This window comes from Hemitrygon akajei, chromosome 11 (assembly GCF_048418815.1).
Source record: "Hemitrygon akajei chromosome 11, sHemAka1.3, whole genome shotgun sequence".
Taxonomy (NCBI): Eukaryota; Metazoa; Chordata; class Chondrichthyes; order Myliobatiformes; family Dasyatidae; genus Hemitrygon; species Hemitrygon akajei.
The window spans coordinates 42,247,741-42,273,928 of record NC_133134.1 but is presented as its reverse complement, the minus strand read 5'-3'; the positions used below and the strand labels follow the sequence as shown (position 1 = coordinate 42,273,928).

Below are 26,188 nucleotides of genomic sequence, written 5' to 3'. Positions count from 1 at the left end.
TTGCCTCCAGAACATGTCTCTCCTTTTAAAATAATTAGATACAATTGATTTCCATTGCTCCTCATCGCACTTTGAAATAACTCATGTGTTTTATTTCATAGATTGGAAAAGATACCCAGCCTAGGCAGGTTTCATCTCATTCCCTGTTGACACCATTAAGGAGTGATGATGGCAGAACCCTGGAAGCGAGCTCAATTTGCATTGATAGAGACGAGGACTTTGACCCTGAACATTAAACTGAGGTAATTCCTACCTGTTGACATTTTGGTCAAAAAACACATTAGATCTCTGCGACGAAGAAAATGAAGAAGTTCTTTGGAACCTGGAAATTTGTATTCTTATAGGGTATTATTGACACAAACAAAGTGGTTACTCATTTTCTTTTCATTTGTGACTTGGTACGCCACATTATATTAACCACTGAGTGATGTTCTTATGCAATGAATGGCAAATAATAAACAAAATGCTCTTCCTCTGGTTTCACACGGAGCTAACGTACCTGCAGAAGTTTCTTTTTCAGAACTTTCAGCTGAGTTGGGTCAAAGGCAAGAGATCCCATTTGGAGAACACCATCTCTCAGCACAGCGTCACTCAAGCAAAGGTCCAACTGGGCAGCATCATAGACTGCAGGTATGAAGTCATCGATGTCTTCTGGTGCTATTACTCCCTCTGTGCAGACTGGAAATGCAAGCTTCTGTTAGTTGAATAAGAGGTAGGAGTGACAGATTAATGCTGCTGGCTAAGATTTTCTCAAATGGAATAGAGAAGATTTAAAAGGACTGGTGGCACTTTTGATCAAATTAGTACTTATAGCCGTGGGAAAAGATGAGTTATAGAAAATGATCATCAAAACAAACTATATAGGTAGAAATGAAGAATGGAAAACTGTCAGTCACACTGCTGAAAGTACCGAACAACTGCAATCTGTTGATTAAGCTGTCTGAAAACATTCGCACTCTGGGATGATTTTTATGTGGGAGTTGAAGTTTAGTGGAAGCCTTGTCAAACAAACTGACTGTATAATTCTAATGTTAGCCTGCAAAGACTCAGAAGACACTGGGGTGTGCTACAATCTTAAAATATAAGAGCTTAGAGAATGCTGCCTGACTATCTCCACAGGCACTCCCTCCATCACCGACACAGCATGGCCCCATAGTGCACCCTTCACAACAGAATAAAGAAACATGCCATGGCTATTTTGTCAGCACCACTCACCTTCAAACACCGTGGAGAATGAAGGCAGCAAGTGTGGGAATATTGCCCTATGCAAACGCCCGTATTAGACACAAACAGGCCAACTTGAAAATAAGTTTTTTCAGCATTTTAGATCCAAATTCTGGAACTCCCTAATTAATATTATCCCTACCTTGGACAGCACTTGCTCAAGAAATTGACCTGGAAACAGGCTTTCAAGGTCAAGTACAAATGGGCATAATTATGATAGCCTTTGAACAAAGATAGCAGCCAGGACGTGAATTAGAAATTTGCATGATTTACAAAGGCAATTTAGAGAACAGCTGAGAGTCAACCGCATTGTTATGGTTCTGGAGAGAAATGAGAGCCAGAATGGTAAGTAATGAGAATCAGAAACGGGCATATTATCACTGATATCATGAGTGCTGGTAAGTGTTTTTTCTCATTTTGTCAACAAACTAAACTTCAATTTGAACACACCATACTAGAATCTGAACTTAGACCTCAGAATGATCAATCTTTATTTCTAGATTTTTAGTCCAGTAACACATTTATTACACAACTCCACCGACAACATTGACTAAACATTCACTTGTATTATTTACATACCACTAGTATTGTTTGAGCTTCCTTGTAGTTTGAGCTGAGCAATAAATATCAGCACGTCTCCAGGTGATCTGAATCTTTTTATTTTCTTGAGAAATCTTGGCAGAGCTTGTTTAAGGGTCGGCTGCATAGGGTAAAGAGGAAAAGATTAAGAATGGCACCAAACGAGTTTCCAATGATACGTACATTTTGAAATGCCAGGTACAGCAACAGCAAGAAAACACGCTTCATTAATGAAAACAGTTGGCGTGTGATTATCAATCCCTCCCATCAACAAGCCAACGCCAATGAAAACGTCAAGTGATAAACATGTTGGAGCAAAAGGTTGTAATCACAGGACAAAACTATTAAAAATGTCTCACCGCATCAACTTGGAAATGTATCATCTCGGGGTTCACTAAATCATAATTATCCAGAAAACAATGCACAGCAAGAGGACGTGGTCATAACACCACTGATTGTTGGCTTGAATAGGAGAGTTGAGCCTGAGACAGAGGGTACCGGGACCAGACTAAAGATGAGGAATTGGGGCTGTGGTTGAGAATGAGATGGGTGAGACATGGGGTTTTGGTACTGTAGTGGTTAAGCTGGGGACAGGAATGGCATGGCCGGTGTAGCTAAAGGAAAGAAAGCAAGAAATGGAATCTACCCGTTACCTGCAGAGGAGATTCAAAGAGTGCACTAACTACCAAATCACTCTATGTTTTTGGTGCTCTATGTCGATGAATCATGCTAGTTTGAGAGTTTAGCACTAAACAAATTCTTATTAACCATGTCAGTGCTGTACAAGCATAAATAGAATTTTCAATCACATACTATACAAGAACACTGTGTTACGTAATGCAGTATTTCACAAAAACTAACAGTCATGCAGAATATAATATCTTGATCAAGTAGCAACTTAACTCATTGGAGATGTAGATTTTTAGGCATTCTAAGGAAAGTTAACTCTTAAATGACCTCAATTTAATGTAGGAATTCAGAAACAAAGATGATTCTCTCACAAACTGAGCCACTCAATTGATTGCTTAAGCAAGTAAACTATACCCTGTTTATTTGACTCCATGTTGCGGTCAATGCCAAAGGAAGATTTCCAAGCTCTTGTATTGTAGATGATGACCATGATGAAGGTAAACTAGAGACAAAGAAATTGGTCTCTGAGTTAAAGAAGCATTGCAAGAAATCATAGCATGAAAATTCAAGCCTTTACAGCCCAAGATTCAACAGGAACCCCATCTTCATCCAAAGGTCCACCCACAAGATACATACATTAATCTGTGCATCTTTAATTTCCAAGTTAAACAAAACAGAAGACATATCAAAATTATTTTTCCATTGTTATTTTATGGAATCATAGCAAATAAAGATTTTCCCTGAAAACTATGAAGCTTCATAATACAAACTATAATGATAACTGATTTACTAGTCACGGGAAATATGCTTGTAAAGAAATCCACAATAAAAGCCATCTTTTGGTAGGACGATCCACATGAAGGAATGGTTCAGGCTAGCAGATACTGATCCAGGCTCCTAGTCAGGTGGTTACTTAAAGTCACTTCCCTCTACAGGGTCTTACATAGATTCTGCTTCATAGATAGTTACACATTCTGCTTAGAAGAAATAATAAAGAATAAATGCAGAAAATTTGGTGTGATCTGTGTTCAAATATGTGAAGGTTTCACACTCACCCATATCTGCTCTTTCCACTTCTCAGGAGGATTTCAATTGCCTCTTTCTGATCATCTCTAAAGGAGACACAATTCTTTAAGGCATCCAGAACCGAAAGATCAGATGCCCTGATAACAGATCCATCAATGTCACAGACCAATCCACCCAGTATTGTCAAGTCTTCCTTGGTCAGGTTCCTGTTCATAATTCCCTGAGTATGCATCAAAAGAGCAGCATTAATTCTGAAGGATATCAGTGAACACAAAAGAACCTCAATAAGTCTGTTTCATTCTTAAGAGCACTCTCATCACATGAAGTAACAAAACCACAATCAAAGATATGGAGGATCTTAATACCTACCAAACACATTCTAGCATCATTCAGAATATTTCGCTCTCTCGCTGATACTTTTCTTAAGATGTTGACATTTGATTTCCCAACTAGTTTGTAGAAATCCCGGCAATTGTATGAAGCCCTGAAGTATTGATAACTATAACATGAAAAAATATGCTTATGAATATGAAGAGTCATTTGCAATTTATCGAGCCTTAATGTATATATCCTTCAGCTCCCAACACCATCCCCATTTGATTGCTGAACTATCCTCAATTCATTGTAAAACAATGGGCAATGTACTCTCCCTGAAGATCTGATTCAGGTCACTTTGGAAACCTCAGTGGAAACGGATGTAGCACTTCCTGGTAGATTAACTTTTCTCTGGCAGATGAAGATCAAGAGATGTCATTCCCTGTGGAACGCTCTTTTTGGAGCATTGCAAGGAAGACTGGACCACAATAATCTGACCAATGATCATTGCTGGTCTCTCCTGTTGCTAGCAGATATCAACAGTGCAACAGTAGACCACAGCCTTGCAATGCTATCTACAATTACTTTTTGTCCCTTTTGTTTCACAAACAACATCTCTCCCTGGGCTACTCTCAGTACTGGCTAACCCATCAACTAATGTCATCCCAATTTCTCACATCACCCTCGGGAACTGAGGGTTCAGGAGTAAGCAATGAGCATTCTGACTGAAAAAAAAAACGTGGGTTGTAGGCCTATGAAAGCGCTCCAATTAAACACACTGGAAGTTACAGCAGAGTTGAAAAAAAAACATCAGTATCAATAAAGTAACTGAGGAAATTATCAAAGAATATAACATACTTGAACAGCAGAACATCCCCAGGCAAGGCATCCAAGGGCACTTCCATACTTTCAGAAGCGAGTCTGCCAGAAATGCACTCAAGCTGGAAAGACAGACCACAATGTCACATTGGGACCAGAAGCACTGATTTCTCAGTTATCTTCCTTACTATAGTGTTTTGCTGCAGTAGGTGATGACATGGGAGCTTCCTTTGATACTGACAAGTGGGACATACCACAATTTGACAATCTTCAAGAATCCCATACATCTGAAAACTTAACATCATTACTGTCTACCTTTAAAATTCATTCAGAGATCAGTTCACACCTTACATAGAAATTTATTTCCAAAATAAACACCCCCCCTTTTTATTCAATCCATCAGTGACAATCTATTGCCTTGCATCTACACTTGTGTTTTTGAGAATAATTTTACCTGACTTTCATCAAGCATAATCCCTTTAACCTTCATTGCTTGAACAAGGTTCAAAAATGTCTGAAAATCCAGGGCTTTTGTTGCTCCACAACTGAAACCTCGCAGGACAGCCACTGAAAATCTGGAAAGGTATGGCATTATTAATTTCTAAATGTTCCTAATTTCCTGACTTTCAAATCTCTTATCATAACCTCTACATCACAGGTTTCTCAGCATATAGCCCATGAGTGACTGAAAAGCACTTTGCTTATTTCATTTATTTAACCCTCTTCAATGAGCCCACCATTGTCATGAAACATACTGGAGATTAGAAATAAAAACGTAAAGAAATCCGGGTGTTATGACATTAGTCATACTCTGTGCACTGGACTAAATATATCACCTATGAACACAACTCTGTAAAAATCAATGAGAGCCCTCTATTCACACCAGTTTAATTATTGAGGCAAGTTGAACATAACACATCACTTGAATAAATATGCCTGCTTTAGAAACTACATATAAGGTTACACTAAACTCAACTACATCAACAAATTAAATACAAAAAGATAATAGGCAAAATAAAGGCAGAAATTAAAAGAGAATTGCTTACATCTCAAAATTGTTGTTGTATCTGACCAGCCTTTCAAAGAACACAGCGGACTGTGGAATAAAAGCATTTTAATTATTGATTAACACAATAGGGTCGTAGTCTGTTTATACATGAATACAACATAAATGGGATAACATTCCCGACATCTTTAAATTAATGCACAATTCCCAACTGCAGCTGATTTTCATTCCAGCCATTGTCTCTGCTTGCAAGCAACAGGATCATTTACCTGACTGGGAGTCCACTCTTTATTGTTAACATCACTGAGGCTTAGGTTGGAATTTAACAGGACAGGTGGAACCTCTGCGGCAAGAACTGATGGAACTGCCTTCACTGTTGTCACTGGATTCTCCACATTCCTCAGCACCTGATTTAGAATGAAACAGAAGGTTATTTACTGGACGATGAAAGCAAGTTTTGAAGTAACATTGGGGAAATATAGATGGCACATTCCTCTATCACTGAAATTTCACATCACTCACCTGCAGAACACAGATCTGCCGTATGGGTTGTGGTGCTCTGCCGATATTCTCGACAAATCTCTCATTTGAGATAACACTGATGAATATCTGAGGATTTATGCGTCGGAACACGCCACTGGGAATTCCAGACACCAGGCTTCCCAGACCCAGCAGACGACTTGTGTTATTGACCTAGATATAAATTAAAATACAAATCGCAAAGCTTTCAAAGCACAATGAATAGTAAATTTGTACATTGACTATGTGTTCACATCATCATTGCAGTTAGCCCAGTTGATTTCATTTTTCTGCATTTGGCATGAAGATCTAATGCTCTGCACAAAAATCTCTTTTGATAAGGACTATTCCACAGGGTTGAAAATAATTGAAATTTATCTAGCAGTAACAAGATGGAAAAGTACTAAAAAACCAGAATTTCTCCTCTCCTTTCCTGCTCATCACCTCCATCTATGTCCTCCTCCTACCCCTTCTCCTGTGGTCCACTCTCCTCTCCTGTAAGATCCCTTTCTTTTCAGACCTTTACCATTTCTGCCTATCACCTCCCAGTTTCTCACAGCATCTGCCAACCCCACCCACCTAGCTTTCCCCCTGACTTGGCATCACCTATCACCTTCCAGATAGTACTCCTTCCCCCCTCCAACCTTGTACTCTGCTTTTCTCCCCCCTTCCGTTCCAGTGCTGATGCAGGGTCTTCACCCAAAATATCGTCTCTTTGTTCCTCTGCGTAGATGTTGCCTGATCTGCTAAGTTCCCCCAGTATTTTGTGTTTATTACAATGGTCAAATGTGTTTGCTTTGGACTGAGAATAAATCACAACTCATTCTTATATCTAGACTTGTGACCCAAAACACATTTGCAAAGGGTCTTGGCCTGAAACGTTGACAGCGCTTCTTTCTATAGATGCTGCCTGGCCTGCTGCGTTCCACCAGCATTTTGTGTGTGTTGCTTGAATTTGCAGCATCTGCAGATTTCCTCGTGTTTGCAAAGGAAGTTTTCTTTAAATAACAATAGAGTGACTATCTATGTAATTATTTCCACTATAATTCAGACGTCAGTGGTTGAGAAAAAGCTGGATCTAACGTTATGCAACTGGCACCAGATCAGCTGGAAAATATTAAGTTTGGGAAACCACAGTTTTCTGATCGGGACATCATGTTTGACAGATCTGTTATATTATTTGAGTTTGCCTCTTCAGAACAGACGAAGGTGGAACAAGAAACTGCAGCTGCTGGAATCTGGAGCTAAAAATAAGCTGGAGGAACCTAGTGGTTCGGGCAGCCGTGGTGAAGCCGAAGGAATAGTTAATGTATGAAGCTGAGACCCAGAATCAGAAGTGAGAGTGTTGCCAGTACACAGCAGTGAGAGGGAGAGGTGAGACAGGGGCTAAATGAGTGTTGGAAGCAGATAAATGGAGGGGTACGGTGGTGGGATAACCATGATCAATAGAACCAGGTGGCAGACAGCAGGAGGTCCGGTAAACCACTCCAGTCTGTACTCGTCTCCTACTCCTTCCAATACACCCAGGACGTCCCCTTCCTTTGTTCACCTTTTTGCTCCCTTCCCTCTTATGGAAGTGTTCACAGGGGGTCCGCATGGCCTTTCTTATGTACCGTTGGAAACTTATGTGCAAAAAAAACAGCAAGTCTTGAAGAAGGTTATTCCTACAGATGCTGCCTGACCTGCTGAGTTGCTCCAGCATTTTGTATGTGTTGCTTTGGATTTCCAGCACCTGCAGGCTTTCTTGTGTTTGGTAAGACAAATGGTACATTGATCTTTATCACAAGGATGGAGGCTTGTGTTCTAATTTTACCTTGATAAATGTTGTTAGATTCGCAGCAGTAAATTTCTAAATAATTTTTCTTAAGTTTCCCGCAGGGAAAATTGCAGATATCACAATTACTTCCTGGAATATGCTTGGGTCACAGAATTATTCTGCTAACCTGGGCTACTCGCTCAATGACACCCACCCACTCCTGCCCTCCACCCTGTTAACTCAGCTCCAGCTGATCCCTCCTATTTCTGCTGCAAACTCAGGTTGACATCCCCCTTCCCTCATCTTCAGCCACAAAACATGAAGTGAAGCAAATTGTAGAGCTGACAGGAAATAACTGTATAGTTCCACATCGCGCCCTGTGGCCCATTGAGCAGAAACCTTGACATTTCTTTAGCATTTGTCTGTTTTTTTTTCACGAGGCTGAGTTGTTAGCTCTTCGCTCAACTCAGCATGGATGGGAAGCGTGCAAGGAGCTGGCTGGATTTAAACCCAGGGCCACTCGCCTCGAAGTCTGGCGTGGATACCACCAGCCGGCTAGGAACTAACTGTAATGAGAGAAGCAGTTTCGGCACGGTGGGATTCACAACTTTTGCAGTTAATTTACACGTAGCTCTTTGAAACAGTTAGTCCAGATATGGATATTAAAACTAATTCACATTAAAAGTCCATGACTATTAGGTCCTTAATTTTCTTGCCTTCTAGGTATAGTAGCCAACATTATCAAAAAGCTCACCTACCCCCCTTTCTCTCTTCTTCCACCTCCTATCAAGCAGATGATACAAAAGCCTGAAAGCAGGTATACCAGAGTCAAGGACAACATCTATCCTACTGTTAAAACAACATTGAATGCTTCTCTAGTATGCTAAGATGCACTGTTGACCTCATAATCTACTTTGGTATTACCTGACTGTCTACTGACTTTCTCTATAATTGTAAATTATTACTCTGCCTCTGTTCCTGTTTTCCCTTCTACTACTACAATGTACTATTGCAATGAAATGATTTGTATGGGTGTCATGCAAAACAAAGTTTATCACTGTACCTCAGTACATGAGACAGTGGTAAATCAGTTTAACAATTTTAGTCACATATAAATAATATAATTATTAGTGATTTATTCACTTCTTACCTTGAAGCCACTCGTTAGTAACTTGCTCACTATTGAACTAGACTGGCCAATGTTCCAGCCTCTGACATTGCCCAGACTTGGCAGGGCTTGCTGCAGAGTGTTCCCATCAATATTATCAACCTGTGACAATGACAGTCCAACAGCAGTTTGCCCCAAAGTGTTCAAAGTGCTGACTGAAAAGTTGTCGATTTTGCCCACTAGAACAACTGCCAACTGAAAAAGATGCAAAGGAAAATTATTACTTTTATCCATCCAAGAAAACACTTCACATGAACTGAAGGTGTTCCACCATTAATTTATTATTACCTTCAATTGCTCATCTGTTGGCTCTTTGGGAGGTACTGGACCATCGGTAGACGTGTTGGATGTTAGGTTAAGTCCGCAGACTTTGTTTATCCTTCCGATTAAAGACAATGTTTGCTGTGCAGACAATTTCTGAAGCAGATTAGTTTTGGTAATGAAGCACAGAAGGGAGTTTGGCAGACTGTAAAAGAACATTAGTCAGTGTTAGCATGGCCATATCTCTCAGTGCTCCAGCACTCTGATTATATATTCTGAGGAATATTACAAATATGGTCATTAAAGATTTCAATTGATTGGCAAATTGAATATGTAATAGGACATGAGTGATGGCACAGAGCCAAATGTTATTGAATCAAATTTTCATCTGTCCTCTACCTTAAAATTTACTTTATAATTTCATATTTTATGGCTTAATGCAGGGAATATTTAAAATTTCTTCAAAATCCATGAAGACTTTGGAAGTTGTATCAAAACAAAACTCTCTTTAAGTAGATGATCTTTGCCTTTGCACTTCAAGTCTGTCATCTAAGCCATCATTCAGTGTTCTTCCTTCAATGGTCAATTTATGTTTCCGAATCTTGATTATCCATTGCCCACCAATCAAATTAAGCAAAGCCTATTAATGGGTCATTTTTACATATTACGAGTGAAGCAAAAGTTCCTACTGAATCACGTGCTCTAGAAGAATGGCTACCAATCAAACTCTTCAAGACCTATCTACTAATCTAATCGAACCAAAAGAAAAATCTATCCAAATTCTACTCCCAAAACGTTTACATTATTGCAATCAATCAAACACAACTAAAATAATTCTTTTTAATCTAATTCTGCTGAACAAAATCTGATCATATTCTATTGAAAGAATTTATCTAATCAAATTCTAGGCATAAGAAAGTATTCACCAACTTACCTGTAATCACGAATCTATTCAATTCCCCACCCCTCTTGCACAGATAGCATGGTGTTCCCTGTTAATGCTTTTGAATATTCTGGTTTTCAGATATTCCTGTGTCCCTCATTTGATAATATCCACAGGTTTGAGGATTGAAACCATGGCCTCAGTGAACATTTGGCACTGGATTCAATCTATAGTACATCTATATTACAATATACATTACAATCCCCAGAAGTCACTTTGTACCTGAGAGTTCCTAATACTGTAAAGCACACACAATGTTTAAAATCATGTACAATTTTATTTTGCTGAAGCAACATGAGAAACTGACCAAAACTCACTGCTAGCATATTGATACATAGATCCAAATACAGTCCCAATAATAATTCATTTCATGAAGCCACCTGTCATGAGCTTATTGTTATCACGATTGATGACAACCGGTGGGGTTCAAAATGCAACACTTGCACCAAGTTGCAAGAAGTTGTCATCAAAGTGAGAATTTCAGATCAGGCATGGCAAAATCAATAGATTGGCAAAGTGGGAAGTCTGAATTGCTTATCCATTAATTCACTAAACGGTGACATCTGGAAGTTTAACATGAAATGATGAGAGAAACTGAGACAATAGCTATTAAATATATGCTGTTTCAGAACATAGCACATACGTAATGATTAGCACACATAATTTATATGCAATATATTTCACTTGTTTACATGAGTGGAACACAAGTACTATATTTTTTACTGAAAGCTTTTTCATGGAAGAACGCAACAGAAACAGGTAAAAGAATGAATATCATAGCCCATCAATACATTATAGATTATTAGAACAAGAATTTTAAAGGTTAAGCAACAAGTTTAAGACTAAACACAAACCAAATGCACAGAAGCAAAGTTAGGCATAGCCCACAACCATATCAGCCTCCTCAGAGATTAAATATTCACCCAGTTGGAGAATACTGAGAAAAAGCAACAATCAGAAAGAATCCATGTTACAACGGCTGAACATATAGTACAGATCATAGATCATATTAAATGCAGTCAACGTCTCCTATTTCTGGGCGTTTTAAGCCGATTTGAGGACCTCAGGAGATTGCAGTGAATCAATCTCCTGGTACAAAACTAAAAATTTTTTGCGACTTTTAAAAATTGAAGCCTTTGCTGATTGTTGACAGACAAGCTCCAAGATTAGCCCAAGAGTGAATATCATTTGATGAACATGATTCCAATTCTCAAATCATATGTATGTGGATCTGTTTATTATGTAGACAATCAAGAGGGCACAATCTTTTCAATCATCACAAACTAGCAGGGTCCCAATTGATTTTTCGGTTATACTGCTTTCCACAAGGTCAAGGGCAATACTTCAACTGATGTACTGCTCAGCCCTTGACAAATACATTTACTCCCCCCTCACCCCAATACATCAGGACCGCCCTACCAGAGGCATCGGGAGGAGAAGGTAAGAGAACGTAGCTGATCTATGAATGTCTCAGCATCTCACGGGGTAGCAACAAGCTCAAAGGCCAGATATGCACTAAAGGAATATTGGCAGCAGTCATCCAGTGATGAACTCCCATACAGAACTGCAATCAACAGATGCAACTCCATTTTAATAAGTAGGATCAAATTGCACAGACTTTCTGCCTTGGAGTTTGAAGTTTGTGATTTACACTTTTGCGGTTAAATGTTTCAAGCATTTTCTCACGCCAAGGTTTGGAACTGAAAATTCACACTGGCAGCAACTTTCTGTCTGTAGTCAGCAGGATTCTCATTTGCACTTGACCTAAACCTTGAGATAACACATGTCAGAATGAAATAGAGTGTTTCTTTTCCTTAATGAATTCCTTGGGTGATAGCATAAATCTATGTAATTCTTCATGGACAGGTTGTGACATGAACATTCCTTCCATGGCCATAACCATTCTTGTACCAGCTTAGTCTTGTGGTTTTTATTGGCTCCCACACCTCAGTATTAAGGTTAAAGAGCCATTGACTTATACAGAATGTGGGCACTTTGCTGGATGTTCAGCCAGAATTTACAGCACAAGGTCCAGTCATTGCTAACCACCTGACTTCTGCATGATTGCTACCACTGAGGCTAAATATTGCTCCATGAGTGAGAAAAGGAAGAGGGAACGGCCTCACAAAGTAAGTTAGTGGCTATTAAACTAAGAGATGGAAAGAGAGGGAAAGAGAAATTGATGAACTGGATGAAGGAGAAACATTAATTCAAGGAATATTAATAGAGGCATTTTGTTACAGGATCAGGAGAATTTGAAGGAAGATTGTTAAGGAACAAGTCCATTCAAGAGGAATTCTCACAGACACATGAACATGTATTCATATACACGCATACTCTATATACACACTTACAAACACTGCAGAAAAAGAAACTGAACAACAGAGAACTGGCGATGAAAGTTTATTTGGTTACTTATTTCTGTCTCTTGGAAACCGAATAGTTGACTTTGCTGAAGCTAAATGGGTCCAATCTGTAACTCGATGTACTATTCTCCTCATGAAACAAGATACAGAGGCTTGGCTACTGATAAAAAGTCATATAAGAGCACTTTTGAACTTTCAAATACCTTAATTGCTTTAATTTTTTTTAAGCACGTTTATTTTGAACAAATGATTTAAAAAAAATCAAAATCATGATTTGCAAGTCCCAGTTCAAGAATGCAGTTCATTTGCTTCAAACCCATAAATATAATGAAGGGAATTTTCCATTTCACACATTACGAAAATATCAATTCATTGAACACATACCTTGAAGCATTAAAATTTGGATTGTTCTTAACCAGTAAGTTAATATAGGCTGTTGATACTTCTTCTGATAACGTCAAATGTTCTACAAGTTCCAGGTTTTTTGCGTTTGCTGCGAAGACTTGAAGCTGCACAGAGTGTGAGAGAAATTAGGAAATTTACTTCACCTGATAGGCTAAGTGAAATTTAGATTCTCTTAGTCAATAGTAAGGATATAGCTGAAGTGTTGACGTATATCAGATAGAATGGAAGTGCAAATCCTAATATGATATCAAGCAGACCCTCCAACCATTTCTCCAGCAGGCAGCAGCAGTGCCATTCTGACAGTTACTATAACATACCAATTTCAGAAGTAGTTCTTCAAAACAAAAAAAATTCCATCTTTGCTTTTTGGAGTCAGGAGGATTAAATGCATTTGTTAAGTGGATTCCTTTATGAAGCACAAGACTCCAGCCCCCATATTGCATGAGTTCCTTGCAAATCTAGTGGTGATTGAGGTGTGGAACAGTCCTGTTGCTTAAGGTAGTTCTGGACTTGTAAGTCTTTCAGGCTAGTGGTAATGGCTGGCACGTGCCACATACTAAAATTCACTGCCTATAGGTTGCATTTGAAGGAGGCTATCTACTCAAAGAATTCATCTTCTTTTGAGTTGTAAGGTAAAGGCATCAATTGCTCATGGAGTTAATGGTGTAGCACACCTCCTAATGTTCAGGAAGTGAGAAGAATATACAGGCAATAAACACTGCTCCTTCTAGGAGGACAGACATGATTTCAATCACTGACAGTTAGATTTCATTGTTGAAAGTCCTCCTTATTTATCTGGCATGGACACTTCAGCATCAATATCCCAGCACAATCAAACTCCTAAGTGCAAGTCCTTCTTTCCACTTGCATGAATGCTGAAAATAAAATTTAAATGAAGAGAGGTACTTACCAATGTTTCATTATTAGAGAATGATTGAAGGTCAGAGAGTGAAGTTTGACTCAGATACAGTCCCAGATATTGAGAGAACCACGCAGTGGAGTTCAGGACTGGATCACGTGCATTGTAGCACTTTGGTTTGGGTTCTATTGTACAAAGTAGATAAAACATTGTAATGATAAAAAGATAATTGTTTTAAAAAGCATCTACTTGTGTCTCAAACAACTGGTTCATCTATCAAGCCTCTTATCTTTATAATACTAGCAAATGACATTCCCTCTATTTCCTGAGGAGACTGAGGTTCCTTGGAGTATGCAGGCCTCTCCTTCACATGTTCTACCAGTCTGCTATCGCCAGAACAATCTTCTATGTAGTGGTGTGCTGGGGCAATGGCATCAACATGGGTGATGCCAACAGGCTCAATAAACCATAAAGGAAGGCTGGCTCTGTGATAGGAGTCAAACTGGACACACTGGAGGCTGTGGTAGAACAAAGGACCCTACGGAAAATCCTGGCAATTCTGGACAATGTTTCTCACCCTCTGCCTGCCACCTTGGCTTTACAGAGGAGCACTTTTAGTAACAGACGTGCTGCTCCAAAGAGCACTATAGGAGGTCATTCTTGCCCTTGGCCATTAGACTTAATAATGACTCAACCTATAGCCAAGGAAGTGATAATCCCCTCCTGTTAGACGATTTGTGGTAACTTATTTTTCATTTTTTCTACCTCTCTTCTAATATTTGTATATCTGTGCACTTGTAATGCTACTGTGACACTGTAATTTCCTTTGGGACCAATAAAGTATCTATCTATCGATCTATCTACATCAGGGGTGTCAAACTCATTTTAGGTCACGGGCCGGATTGAGCAAAATGCAGCTTCATGCGGGCCGGATCAGTCGGACACGTGCGAACGCAGCTTTCGTTGCCTCCGTTTTTTCAGCCTGCTCTCATGTGTCTCAGTCTCTGCTATAACTACAAAGTGTATCACTTTACAAATTCCGTTTCTTATGAAGAAGACTGCCGAATAAACACTAAAAACCCTGAAAACCTGGTACCTGAATAAACTCAGCATTAGCCATATCATACGCCATAGGCGCTTCGATCACTGGGGCCAGCTTTAATAGTAATTAGATATTATCTCGCGGGCCAAAGATAATTCCACCGCCCGCGGGCCTTGAGTTTGACATATATGATCTACATTGAACATGAAAGCAGTTTGAGTGGGAACTATGACTAATCATGTGATAGCAGTCTAATTGACCTGCAGTCTCCTTATCGACCTTGACTAGGAGCTATGAAATCATCTACAATACCGGTAATTAAAAAGTATGGTTAGGGATGCATTTTCAGAGCACATTTTAAATAATAATGGAACATTCACATAGAATTCCTATAACAAATGCAGGTTTCACCCTAAAGGTTGATACAATCGAAAATCATGACATGGGAAATGGAATTTGTGGAGAGAATCTGTGTCAAGTTCACATGTAACACTACACAAAAACAGCTCCGCATAAATTTAGATGGTGGTTTTCCAACAATGAACAGATTCTGAACATTATAAACAGAAGAGCTTTTGCAGATGCTGTTAATTCAGAGAACACCCAGAAAATGCTGAAGGAACTCAGCAGGTCAGGCAGCATCTGTGGAGAAGAATAAACAGTCGACGTTTTGGACCAAGACTCTTCACAGGACTCAGATTTTAAACATCTGACAAGAATTTGAACATCAACCCATCAACGTGTCAAAAAATGTTTTTTAAACGCTCAGTCAATGCGCTGTTTCGTCTACTTTCAACTGGAAAATCTAAACATCCAACAAACCAAAGATACTCACAAAACAGAAGTAGCATTTTGAATTAAATTAGCTAGGTGTCATCTCCACAGAAAGTGTTCGAACAATGACATTGTAAACTGGCACCTCAACATCACAACCATACTTCATACTCAAAGCTAGTCACCTGAAACACCACAGTAAATCAAAACAACTCTGTACCATTTTAACAATCTGTTTTAAGCTAAACAGCTGCACAAACATGGACACAAGATTAGTTTCTTACATTTCACTCTTATTCAAATTAACATCCATTAGTGGGATGCAATTTCCTAAATTCCAGGAGCTGTTATGTTTTAAGACTAGTGAACTATTCAACTATGGAAACCATTGCAATTACCTTTCACCTTGCATAGACCAGCTCAAATGGCATCTACAAATTTGCCAATAACACAACTGTTGGCAGAATCTCAGGTGGTGATGAGGAGGCATACTGGCATGAAATAGATCACTGGTTGAGTGGTGTCATAACAACAGCCTTGTCCTCAACACCAGTAAGACCAAGGACATTGTGGACATCAGGAAGGGGATTTGAGAGAGCACACACCAGTCTTCATTGAGGGGTCAGCGCTGGAAAGGGTGAGCAGCCTCAGGTTTCTGGATGTCAACATCTCAGAAGATCTATCATGGGCCCAACATTGGTGCAATTATGAATAGGGCACACCAGTAGCTATACTTCATTGGGAGTTTTGGTACATGACCAAAGGCTCTAGCAAGTTTCTGCAGATGTACTGTGGAGAGCATTTGGGCTAGCTGCATCACCATCTGGCATTGAGGCGTCAATGCACAGGATCGGAAAAAGCTGCAAGCTCAGCCAGATCCATCATGGGCACAAACCTCCTCACTATTGAGGATTATCTTCAAAAAGCAATGCCTCAAGAAGGTGGCATCCATCATAAAGGAGTTCACCACCCAGGACATGGCCTCTTCTCTTTACCAACATCAGAGAGGAGGCACAAGAGCCTTATGGCACACACTCAATGTTTCAGGAACAACTTTTTCCACTCCACCATCAGATTTCTGAATGGTCCATGAACCCGTGAACATTGCTTCAAAATTCTGCTTTCTTTTTGCACTATTTTTTTAAAATATATTTTCTTATTGTAACTTATAATAATTTTTATGTATTGCACTGCTGCTGCAAAACAACAAATTTCATGACATATATTGGTGATAACATACAGTACCTGATTCTGACATGTCATTCAGTGCTGCTATAGTCGTGGTTACAAACAAGAATTTTGATTAAATTGTCTTTTTCCTCCTCTAAAATAATTGATGTTAATAGTCTATGTTTGTAACTTTAGAATAAAAATGTTACTTCACCTTGTAGCAAGTAAGCTTTGATTCCATTGTAGATTTCTGTCCGTTTTTCTGAGTTTAACTTTGGAAACTGAACATTCAGTGCATTTACACTAAAGATAAAATTTTTCATTTTAAAATCTTTTTTATTAATTATTATTGAAGATCAACAAAAAAGATACAATAAGTCAATATGTCATTATGCACAATGAAGAATTAAATTAGCAAATAACTGATTAACAAAGCTAAGCAATATATCAATAAGAAGAAAAAATAAAGTGTTAAGAATATTATTTTGAAAGAAAACAGGGAAAAAAAACCCCTAAGGAAAAAAAACCCTACTAACTGGAAAAAAAAAACCCCATTGGGAGCACAACCCCGGAGTTATACATCATACAAGCTTCCATAAGAGAAAAATATCAATCTGCCAACTCAAATCCATTTAAAGAAAAATTGGAAAGAAACCATACTAATTAACTCAAATCAAATGATAGTAGCGGGTAAATGAATCCCACATTTTCTCAAGATCAAATCGAGGATCAAAAGTTACGACTTCTGATTTTCCCCAAACTAAGACATAACATCACCTGAGAAAACCATTGTATCAAAGTAGGAGCAGAAGCATCTTTCCAGTTCAACAAAATAGCCCTTCTGGCCAATAATGTAACAAATGCAATTATATGTTGGTCTGATGGAGAAATACCATGAATATATTGAGGGATTATACCAAATAAAACTGTCAATTTATTAGGTTGTAAATTAATTTTTAAAACTTTAGAAATTGTAGAGAAAATAGACTTCCAAAAATGTTTCAATACAGAACACGACCAAAGGATATGTGTCAATGTGGCTATCTCGGTTTTACATCTGTCACACTATCAACATTAGGAAAGATTTTAGACAGTCTCTCCTTTGTCAAATAGTAACGATATACAATTTTAAATTGAATTAAAGAGTGACTGGCACAGATCGAAGAAGAGTTAACCACCTTCAAAATCCACAACCAAACTTCTGTTATCAAGGTCATGTTAAGCTCTCTCTCCCAATCTTGCTTAATCTTAAGTGAAGGGTAATTGTGCTGTTGTAACAATAAATTATAAATTTTCCCAATAAAACCTTTCACTGAAGGATTCATTTTTAAAATAATATCTAACAGGTCAGAATCCTGTATATATGGAAAATTACTTAAATATTCTTGTAAGAAGTATCTGACCTGAAGATATTGCAGGAAATGTGAATAAGAGAGAGAGTATTTAGTTACTAATTTCTCAAAAGACATCAATCGGCCATCTTGGAACAGATCCATGAAGGATCCATAGGGCTTTTATAAGTCATTCTGATCCACTTATTAAAATTAATACCAAAGCCGAATTTCTCTAAAACATTAAATAAGTATTTCAATTCAACTCTGTCAAATGCCTTTTCAGCATCGAGAGAGACAACACATTGGGGAGACTTAGAAAAGGATGAATATATAACATTTAACAGTCTCCGAACATTAGAGAAGGAATAATGGCCCTTTACAAAACCTGTTTGGTCTTGAGAGATAATTTTAGCTAAAAATTCTCCAGCCAATTAGCCATTAATTTTGAAAGAATTTTAGCATCCACATTTAATAATGAAATAGGTCTATATGAAGCACAGTCAGTTGGGTCTTCATCTTTCTTAAGAATTAAAGAAATAGAAGCTTCATAAAATGTGGGAGGTAACTCTCCTATCAAAAAAGAATGTTTAAACATTTCCAACATATATGAAGAAAGCAATTTTTCGAATTTTTTTATAAAATCCTGCAGAATAACCATCCAGTTCAGAAGCTTTACCAGATTGCATTGAAAAAATAGCTTTCTGAATTTTGTTTTCAATAATAGGAGCATCAAGAGTTTGTTGATCTTCAACAGAAATTCGAAGAAAATCGATCTTTTGTAAGATCATTTTAGGCATTCATTTTAGAAGGATCAACTGGAAACTGAGATTTATAAAGTTCAATATAAAAGTCTTGAAAAATTTTATTAATATCTTCATAAATTACATGCTAAACTGCCATCTCCCTTGAAAATTTTTAAAATTTGCCTTTTAGCTCTAGCTGCTTTTAATTGAGATGCTAATAGCTTATTATTTTTATCTCCAAAAACATAAAACTGACTTTTCAATTTAAGCAAATTTCTTTCAATAGTATAAGTTAATAATAAATTATATTGTGATAAATTATATTGAGTTCAACTCTTTGTTTGAATAAATCAATGTTAGGAGAGATTGCATAAATATTAACCAAGTCTTTAATTTGTTTGGAAATCTTATCTAACTGTTTTTGTCTGTTTCTTAAGCTTAGCTAAATAGGAGATTATCTGACCGCGCAAATATGCTTTAAAAGTATCCTATATAATCAATTTCAACACATCTCCCGTATTATTAAAAAGAAAAAAATCAGAGTCTCAATAAATTTGACAAAGTCCAAACTTTGCAATAAATTTTCTGGTAAATGCCAAGGCAAATTTGCAATAACAACATTGTTCAATTCAAAAGCTAAGCTTAAAGGCGCATGATCCGAGAGAACTATAGCATCATATTCACATTTCTGGACTTTGGACAAAAATCGGGGATCAGCTATAAAATAATCAATTCTCAAATATTTTTTGTGAACATGTGGAAAAAAATAATAATCTCTATCATTAAGATGTAAATGTCTCCAAACCTCAACCAGGCCAAAATCAATGAAGTAAGAGTTAATAAGTGATGCAGAACAACTCAGAAGTCGCTGATTGGTTGAACTCTTCTCAATCAAAGGATTTAAACAACAGTTGAAATCACCACCCATTAATAACATATATTCAATTAAATCTGGCAATAAAGCAAATACATTTTCAAAAAAGAGGATCATCTATATTAGGTCCATATAGGTTAACCACAACAATTTTTCTATTACAAATTATTTCTTTAACAATTAAATATCTACCATTAATATCTAACATAATGTCTTCTTGGATGAATAAAATATTAAATTTAATAAAAATTGATTCTCCCTTTGTTTTACTTTGACAAGTAGCGTGAAATTTAAGGCCTTTCCCCATTTAAAAAAATTTATTTTGATCACCTGTTTTGATATGCGTTTCTTGAGCAAAACTCATATTGGGTTGGAATTGATTAATGATTTAATCAATTCTTTTGCTTAATAGGATGATTCCAACCACATACGTTCCAACTTATAACATTTATCTGTTTAGTCCCCATAAATTTTTTTATTTTATTTAACACATAAATACATGCATATGAGCACGGGCTAATCGAAACTTGCGGTGATAAGTATAACCATATACAAAACATGCATGCTCTGGAATGCCATAATGGGAAAAAAATACAAAAAAGAAAACTAAAATTAATCTTACAGTTATATTTCACTTTCAGATCAAATTTAACTGCAGCAAAAATAAAATTATATTAAAAAAACATTTGAATCAATTTTACTTGTGTTGCCCTTCCTTTTTGTTTGTTCATAAACTTACAGACAACTCAAACAGAAAGATATGTGCACACACTCATATGCTTAGACAAGAGAACCCACATATGCCCACTGCACCTACATTCATATGAAGAAATAAACACATATGAAAATACATCTGGAGACAAACTCACACTAAAACTGCACACTGCTAATCAAATATTCAAAAACTGAACTAATTACTAATTGTGAATCACTACGTAACACAATGGTATAACAACTAAAGAGTAAATTCCATTATTCCCTTTGGGGTAATGAAGGGTGGCTAATAAATGTGAATTCCCCACTGATATCTACTCCTTAATAATAAAAATATACACTTAAACCAACAACAATGAGTATTCATCTATTCTCACCTTCTCTTACAGTTGATAACCCTTAAAAGCTGGCAATCTTGTAGCATTCATTTGCCAGCAAATCAGGAAGTCTGGTCTTAAATTCATCTCAAAAATTGTATTAATCTGAGACTTGTTTATAACAAACAAGGCTGTATAAATGCTATATCAGAGCAGATTATTTGCTTCCAAAAAAGATTTTCTAAAGATTCACTGACATGCGAAGATCTGCAGACACTGGAGATCCAAAGCAACACATGCTAAATGCTGAAGGAACTTAGCAGGGGAGGAGGCATCTACGAAAAAGAGTGAACAGTTGACGTTTTAGGCCGAGACCCTTCTTCAGGACGAAACAGTCGATGTTTCAGGCCGAGACCCTTCTTCAGGACTTTAGAACTGATGAAGGGATTCAGCCCAAAACATTGACTGTTTACTCTTTTCCATAGATGCTGCCTGGCCTGCTAAGTTCCTCCAGCATTTTGTATGTGTTGCTAAAGATTCACTGTACACAATTGGGCGGAAAAAAAGATCTAATTCATTTACACATGATGGGAAGCTGGCCAAGTATACACTGAGAGGCATCTATCTACGAGAGGCATAGATAGAGTGGACAGGCTAATATGTTCTTCCCAGGGCTGAAATGTCTAACACTAGAGGGCATCTATTTAAGGTTAGAGGACACAAGCTTAAAGGAGATGTGTTGGGCCTGGAATGTGCTGTGAGGATGGTTGTGCACGGGAATACAACAGAGACCTTGAAGAAGCTCTCAACACTCTCAGATCGGCACAATAATGTGCAGAGAATGAAGAGATATGTCTATAATATTGGCAGAAAAGATTAGTGTAATTTGGCACTTAATTACTAGTTTAATTAGTACAGTACAACATCATGGGCCGAAGGGCCTGTTCCTGTGTTGTACGAGTAGTCAATGTTTTATATTCTATAATAAACATCACATTGTTGCTAGATTAATATAAAAATCTGCTGAACTGTCCCCTAGTGTGAAGGATGGAGTCTTAACCTCACAATTAACTTTGTCTTGGCCCTGAATCTTATTGTCTATCTGAACCACACCGTCCCTGTACACTTTATTCTGCATCCTGTTACTGATTTCTCTTCGACTACCTCAATGTACTGCTATAATGAAATGATCTATATGGTTGGCATGTCAAACAACACTCCTCACTGTGACAATAATAAACCAATTTGCCAATATTATCCTTCTCCTGGTGAGTGGATTAAACTTCAGTCTTCTTTTCATGTCCTCTTCTTGGTGCTGCTTCTGGCACTAATCTACCAATTTATGAACTTAATTACTTCTCGGTAACAAATGATTATAATGGCCCAGGAAACAAAAGCCACGTGGTTATCCATTAATTCTCTGGGAAAAATTAACACTTTGTCCAAAGACATTTTTCAGTTCTAATGAAAGGTCTTCAGCTTGTTATCATTAACTCTGTTTCTCTTTCCAGTGATGCTGAGGATTTCCAGCATTTAAAAAATATTTCTGATTTCCAGCAATGTTTGATTTTCAATTACAAATCCTTACCCTCCTATTTTTGCTGTTGTAGGTTCAAAACACCAGAAAGATATTTCTCCCTCCACTGCAAAACTTAATTTGTCGCACAAGTGACCTCGAACAGAAGGCTCTGAATGCCCCACCTAAAGCCTGCCAATTTTCTCCGCAATTCCTTCTCTCCTGAAGAATTCAACACAAGTTTCACCTCAAATGATGCTAGATTCTTGTGCAAATACCCTGTGGATTTGAAAGTCTGAACTTCCAGACTGTTTGACTGAAAAGGTTAATTTGCTCTGGCTGTTTTTACATCCAATATCTATCGGAGCAACATCATAGTTGTAATAAGAGACTGTAAAATGTTAGCATGCTTCTGCTATCTTTGCGGTGATCAGCCTGAAATCAACCAATTTAGGACCAATTGAAAATCAAAGCTACCCCCTGTGGCTTTGATGCTCATCCGATGCCATTTCAAAACAAACATTTAAATATATTGTCATCGTTAGGAAATATTTCAGAGTATACTTGGCCAGCTTCTCAGTCTTAAAAATGTTTTCAACGGATGGTTCTCTTGTAGTTCCAACTATGGACTGGAATGCTCCATCTTCATTTTTATAGCGAGAACGTGACTTGAATTACCGTCACGGCCAGGCTTGATAAAATTAAACACCATGATAAAATTAAATTTGATCAAATCAAAAGTATAGCTGAAACTGCTGGAGACATTAATGCGTAACACGTATATTTTTCCCACCAGACAGCTCTGTAAAGACATATCTTGTGGAATATGACGTTGCTATCTTCTGTCCTGTATCCTTCTGAGCTACTGAATTTGACAGGAAATTACCTGAACTTCTAAGTATTTTGGTTTAGTTCAAACATGTACATACATTTTTCTGTAGCGAAGACATGGGACTCGTAGCGTGCTGTTGGAAACCAAAACAGGTGTGGTGAGAAATGGCATATACGGGACTAGTCTGACATTAAGCCACTCATCCACTTCTGTATCAGTAAGGTCAGGGAAGCTTTCAGTAAACGAAAGCCACACACCCTCCATCACAGCATTTAAAAGATTTGCCTGCAAATGAAAAGGAAGCATTGTTATTTTAATACTAAGTACCAGAATTCTAATCTATTAACATAAATTCCCACAGCTTGTTCTGTGACATCTCCGTGGCAATTAGACTCAGTTATGAATGTCAGAGTTATAATTTGGAAGCAATAAGGCCAGCATTCTCTGAGAGTGATTCATGATTTTAAATGATACCCACATCTCTTGCCCAACTGTGAATCCACTTTCAATACAGCAGATAAGCTACAGCTACAAATTGTAGATATGGCAAAGGCAGGCAATAAAGTTTAGAGTACTTGATTGATGCACCATCAATAACTCACTCTGAGATGTAAAAGCGAGGTATCGGCTTTTATTGACCGGAAGAAGGAACAAGCAGTGAGTGACCACTATACTACATCCTGGAGACTGAGAGACCGGGCTCAGACCTCCATCATCTTTATACAGGGGTCTGTGGGAGGAGCCACAGGAGCAGTCATCAGGGGGCATGTCCAGACAGGTATATGTAGTTCACCACAGTGATGGCCAGAACCCCTCTCGAAGTCCAACCCTCCATTCCCGTCGTGAGAGGTGAAATGGGCAAGGCCGGCTAACAGGTCTGTGGTGAAGCTGTACATGCTCACCCCCTGTACAGTGAGTACTATGCATGGCCGAAGCATTGATGAACTCTAGCCACACCATCGACTTTGTGAACGATGGAGATGGAAGGTCATGGATGGCCTATGCCCACTGGGAGCCTAGGGCCTAAGAAGAAGAATAATTGTCCAGAACATTGTCTTTTCAAGCAACTACTGTTGCAGAGCTCCTGTATTTAATCACTCAAAGAGCTTATGTATGTGGAATAAACAAAGAACATCAAATTTTCACAACTTTCTTGTCTCTAGTAATATGTTTTATTTATTATGGCCGTACTGCCCTATAAATGAACACTTTGACCTCATTAGGGTCCTCGAGTAGTGCAGAATTCTTATGCATTGTTCTGATACACCAAGACTCATTTTGTGACTACAATGGCTATATCTTGTGAATGGAGAAATAGAAATTACATTTGCAACTTACGTTCTGGGTTGAATTGGCGAAAGCATCTAAAAACTGAGTTAGATTCTGGATGGGTTTGATTTTTAGCACCAACTTTGTTAAAAGATAGTCATCTTTAACAAATCCAGGTGTACTCAGCAGATTGACCAATTCATTTACATCAATATTATTTAGCACCTATAAAGAGACAAAAGGAATTTGCTGAATTCTACAGAAACAACCGGGTGCAAACCAGGGAAAATAGATTTTAGCTTGTGCAATACCACGCCAAAAATCAGTCCTATTGCTTCTCTGACATCTTGAAGTAGTCGAGCCGCATCATAAAGTTCTTAGAATTTTACTTGAAAGAGAATGGGAAGTGATTCAACCTCACCATTCAATATCCTGCCCAAGTTCAGTTCTGGGACGGCAGGCATTTGGGAAGTCTTTCGCCCGTTCTCTACAGCATAACAATATTTTAAATGTATACTTTATGTACCCTTTAACTATTCCATTACTTCAGCATATCACACTTCAACTGGTGGGACTTATTCTAAAGGCTACATAAAGTAACTGTCTTAAAAGATTAATCAAGGATTTCAGAAACCAGATTTCAATCTGAATTTGGTATTAAACTAAATGCAATAACTGATTCAAATTTTCCTTAATTGTTTTGCACAATATGACAGGGGAACAAAGATATTTTAAAACCAATGTTTCTGAATTATTCAGTTTAGATACATTTCCAGACAGGTTTATTTTAAAGAACTCAGTTCAATAAATGAAAATCTGCAGCTTCTTTTTCAGGAAACAAAAAACTACAGCTATCTTAAATGGTTAGTACTTAGAATTCTTTAGAGATTATCATGAAAATGCAACACTGCACACACATAAATATTCTACAAAGGAAGACTTAGCATTAGATTCTGACTATTTTTTGCTAAAGAGCTGGAAGGATATCTCATTAGTAATATTGCAGATGGCGTCACAGAAGTATAGAAACATTTAAAAAAGTCAGAGTAGGAATAAAGCTTTCGGCCTTCAATACAATCAAATTTCCCATTCAATGATGTCAATTCCATGGATATGCATTAGCCCCAGTATTATTAATATCATATTACAATTATCTGCAATACAGAATAGTCTGACATCATAATAAAACTTGAGCCGGGGATGTTTGCAGAATAAGCAGGCTGTTGGTGGAAGTACTCCTTGGATAGCTGTTGCTCCTCAGCTTATAGGGAAAGTAACAGAATAAAATTTCTTTGTTTCATCTGGTGATACATAGAGCAAGCTCCTTCCCAAGTCACAAGAAGCATACAGTGTGGGCTCACTCAAATGTTTAAAAACAAATGCACATTAAGCACATCTTGGAAGTGACCACCACCAAATTTCACCGAAGAAATAGCTTCCTTTTTTACCTCAGTTTCACGATCAGGAGGAAGCAGCGAAACTGCGTCCTTCAGAGTTAGAAAATGGAAGTAGCTTTGGAAATAGTTCTTCAGGTAGAGGATAAAACTGCTATTTTCATGGCATTGATAAGGAAATACTGGAAAACAGTAAAAATTCTATCAGTTTTCAAAGACCCTATTCACTGAAAGGACATATTAACTACCACCAACATTCCAAAACTCAATTATGCAGTGGTGTAACAGAATTAAATATGCAAAGTGTTATTACTCTCAGTGATCCTCATAACT

General features: G+C 37.7%; 1 protein-coding gene across 1 annotated transcript in view; it reads right to left on the bottom strand.

Annotated features, from left to right (window-relative positions):
* LOC140736333 (uncharacterized) overlaps positions 1-26,188 on the bottom strand; it is a 457,303-nt gene that overhangs the window by 205,259 nt on the left and 225,856 nt on the right. The window contains exons 69-86 of the mRNA XM_073062333.1: positions 25,910-26,037; positions 24,531-24,686; positions 23,290-23,477; positions 17,077-17,165; positions 13,928-14,061; positions 12,997-13,121; positions 9,331-9,508; positions 9,025-9,237; positions 6,122-6,292; positions 5,869-6,006; positions 5,640-5,689; positions 5,048-5,168; positions 4,633-4,715; positions 3,829-3,958; positions 3,489-3,679; positions 2,848-2,935; positions 1,804-1,924; positions 500-678 (exon numbers count right to left, since the gene is read on the bottom strand). Of these exons, the coding sequence (XP_072918434.1) occupies positions 500-678; positions 1,804-1,924; positions 2,848-2,935; positions 3,489-3,679; positions 3,829-3,958; positions 4,633-4,715; positions 5,048-5,168; positions 5,640-5,689; positions 5,869-6,006; positions 6,122-6,292; positions 9,025-9,237; positions 9,331-9,508; positions 12,997-13,121; positions 13,928-14,061; positions 17,077-17,165; positions 23,290-23,477; positions 24,531-24,686; positions 25,910-26,037 (2,483 nt within the window). The remainder of the gene's footprint in view (positions 1-499; positions 679-1,803; positions 1,925-2,847; positions 2,936-3,488; positions 3,680-3,828; positions 3,959-4,632; positions 4,716-5,047; positions 5,169-5,639; positions 5,690-5,868; positions 6,007-6,121; positions 6,293-9,024; positions 9,238-9,330; positions 9,509-12,996; positions 13,122-13,927; positions 14,062-17,076; positions 17,166-23,289; positions 23,478-24,530; positions 24,687-25,909; positions 26,038-26,188) is intronic.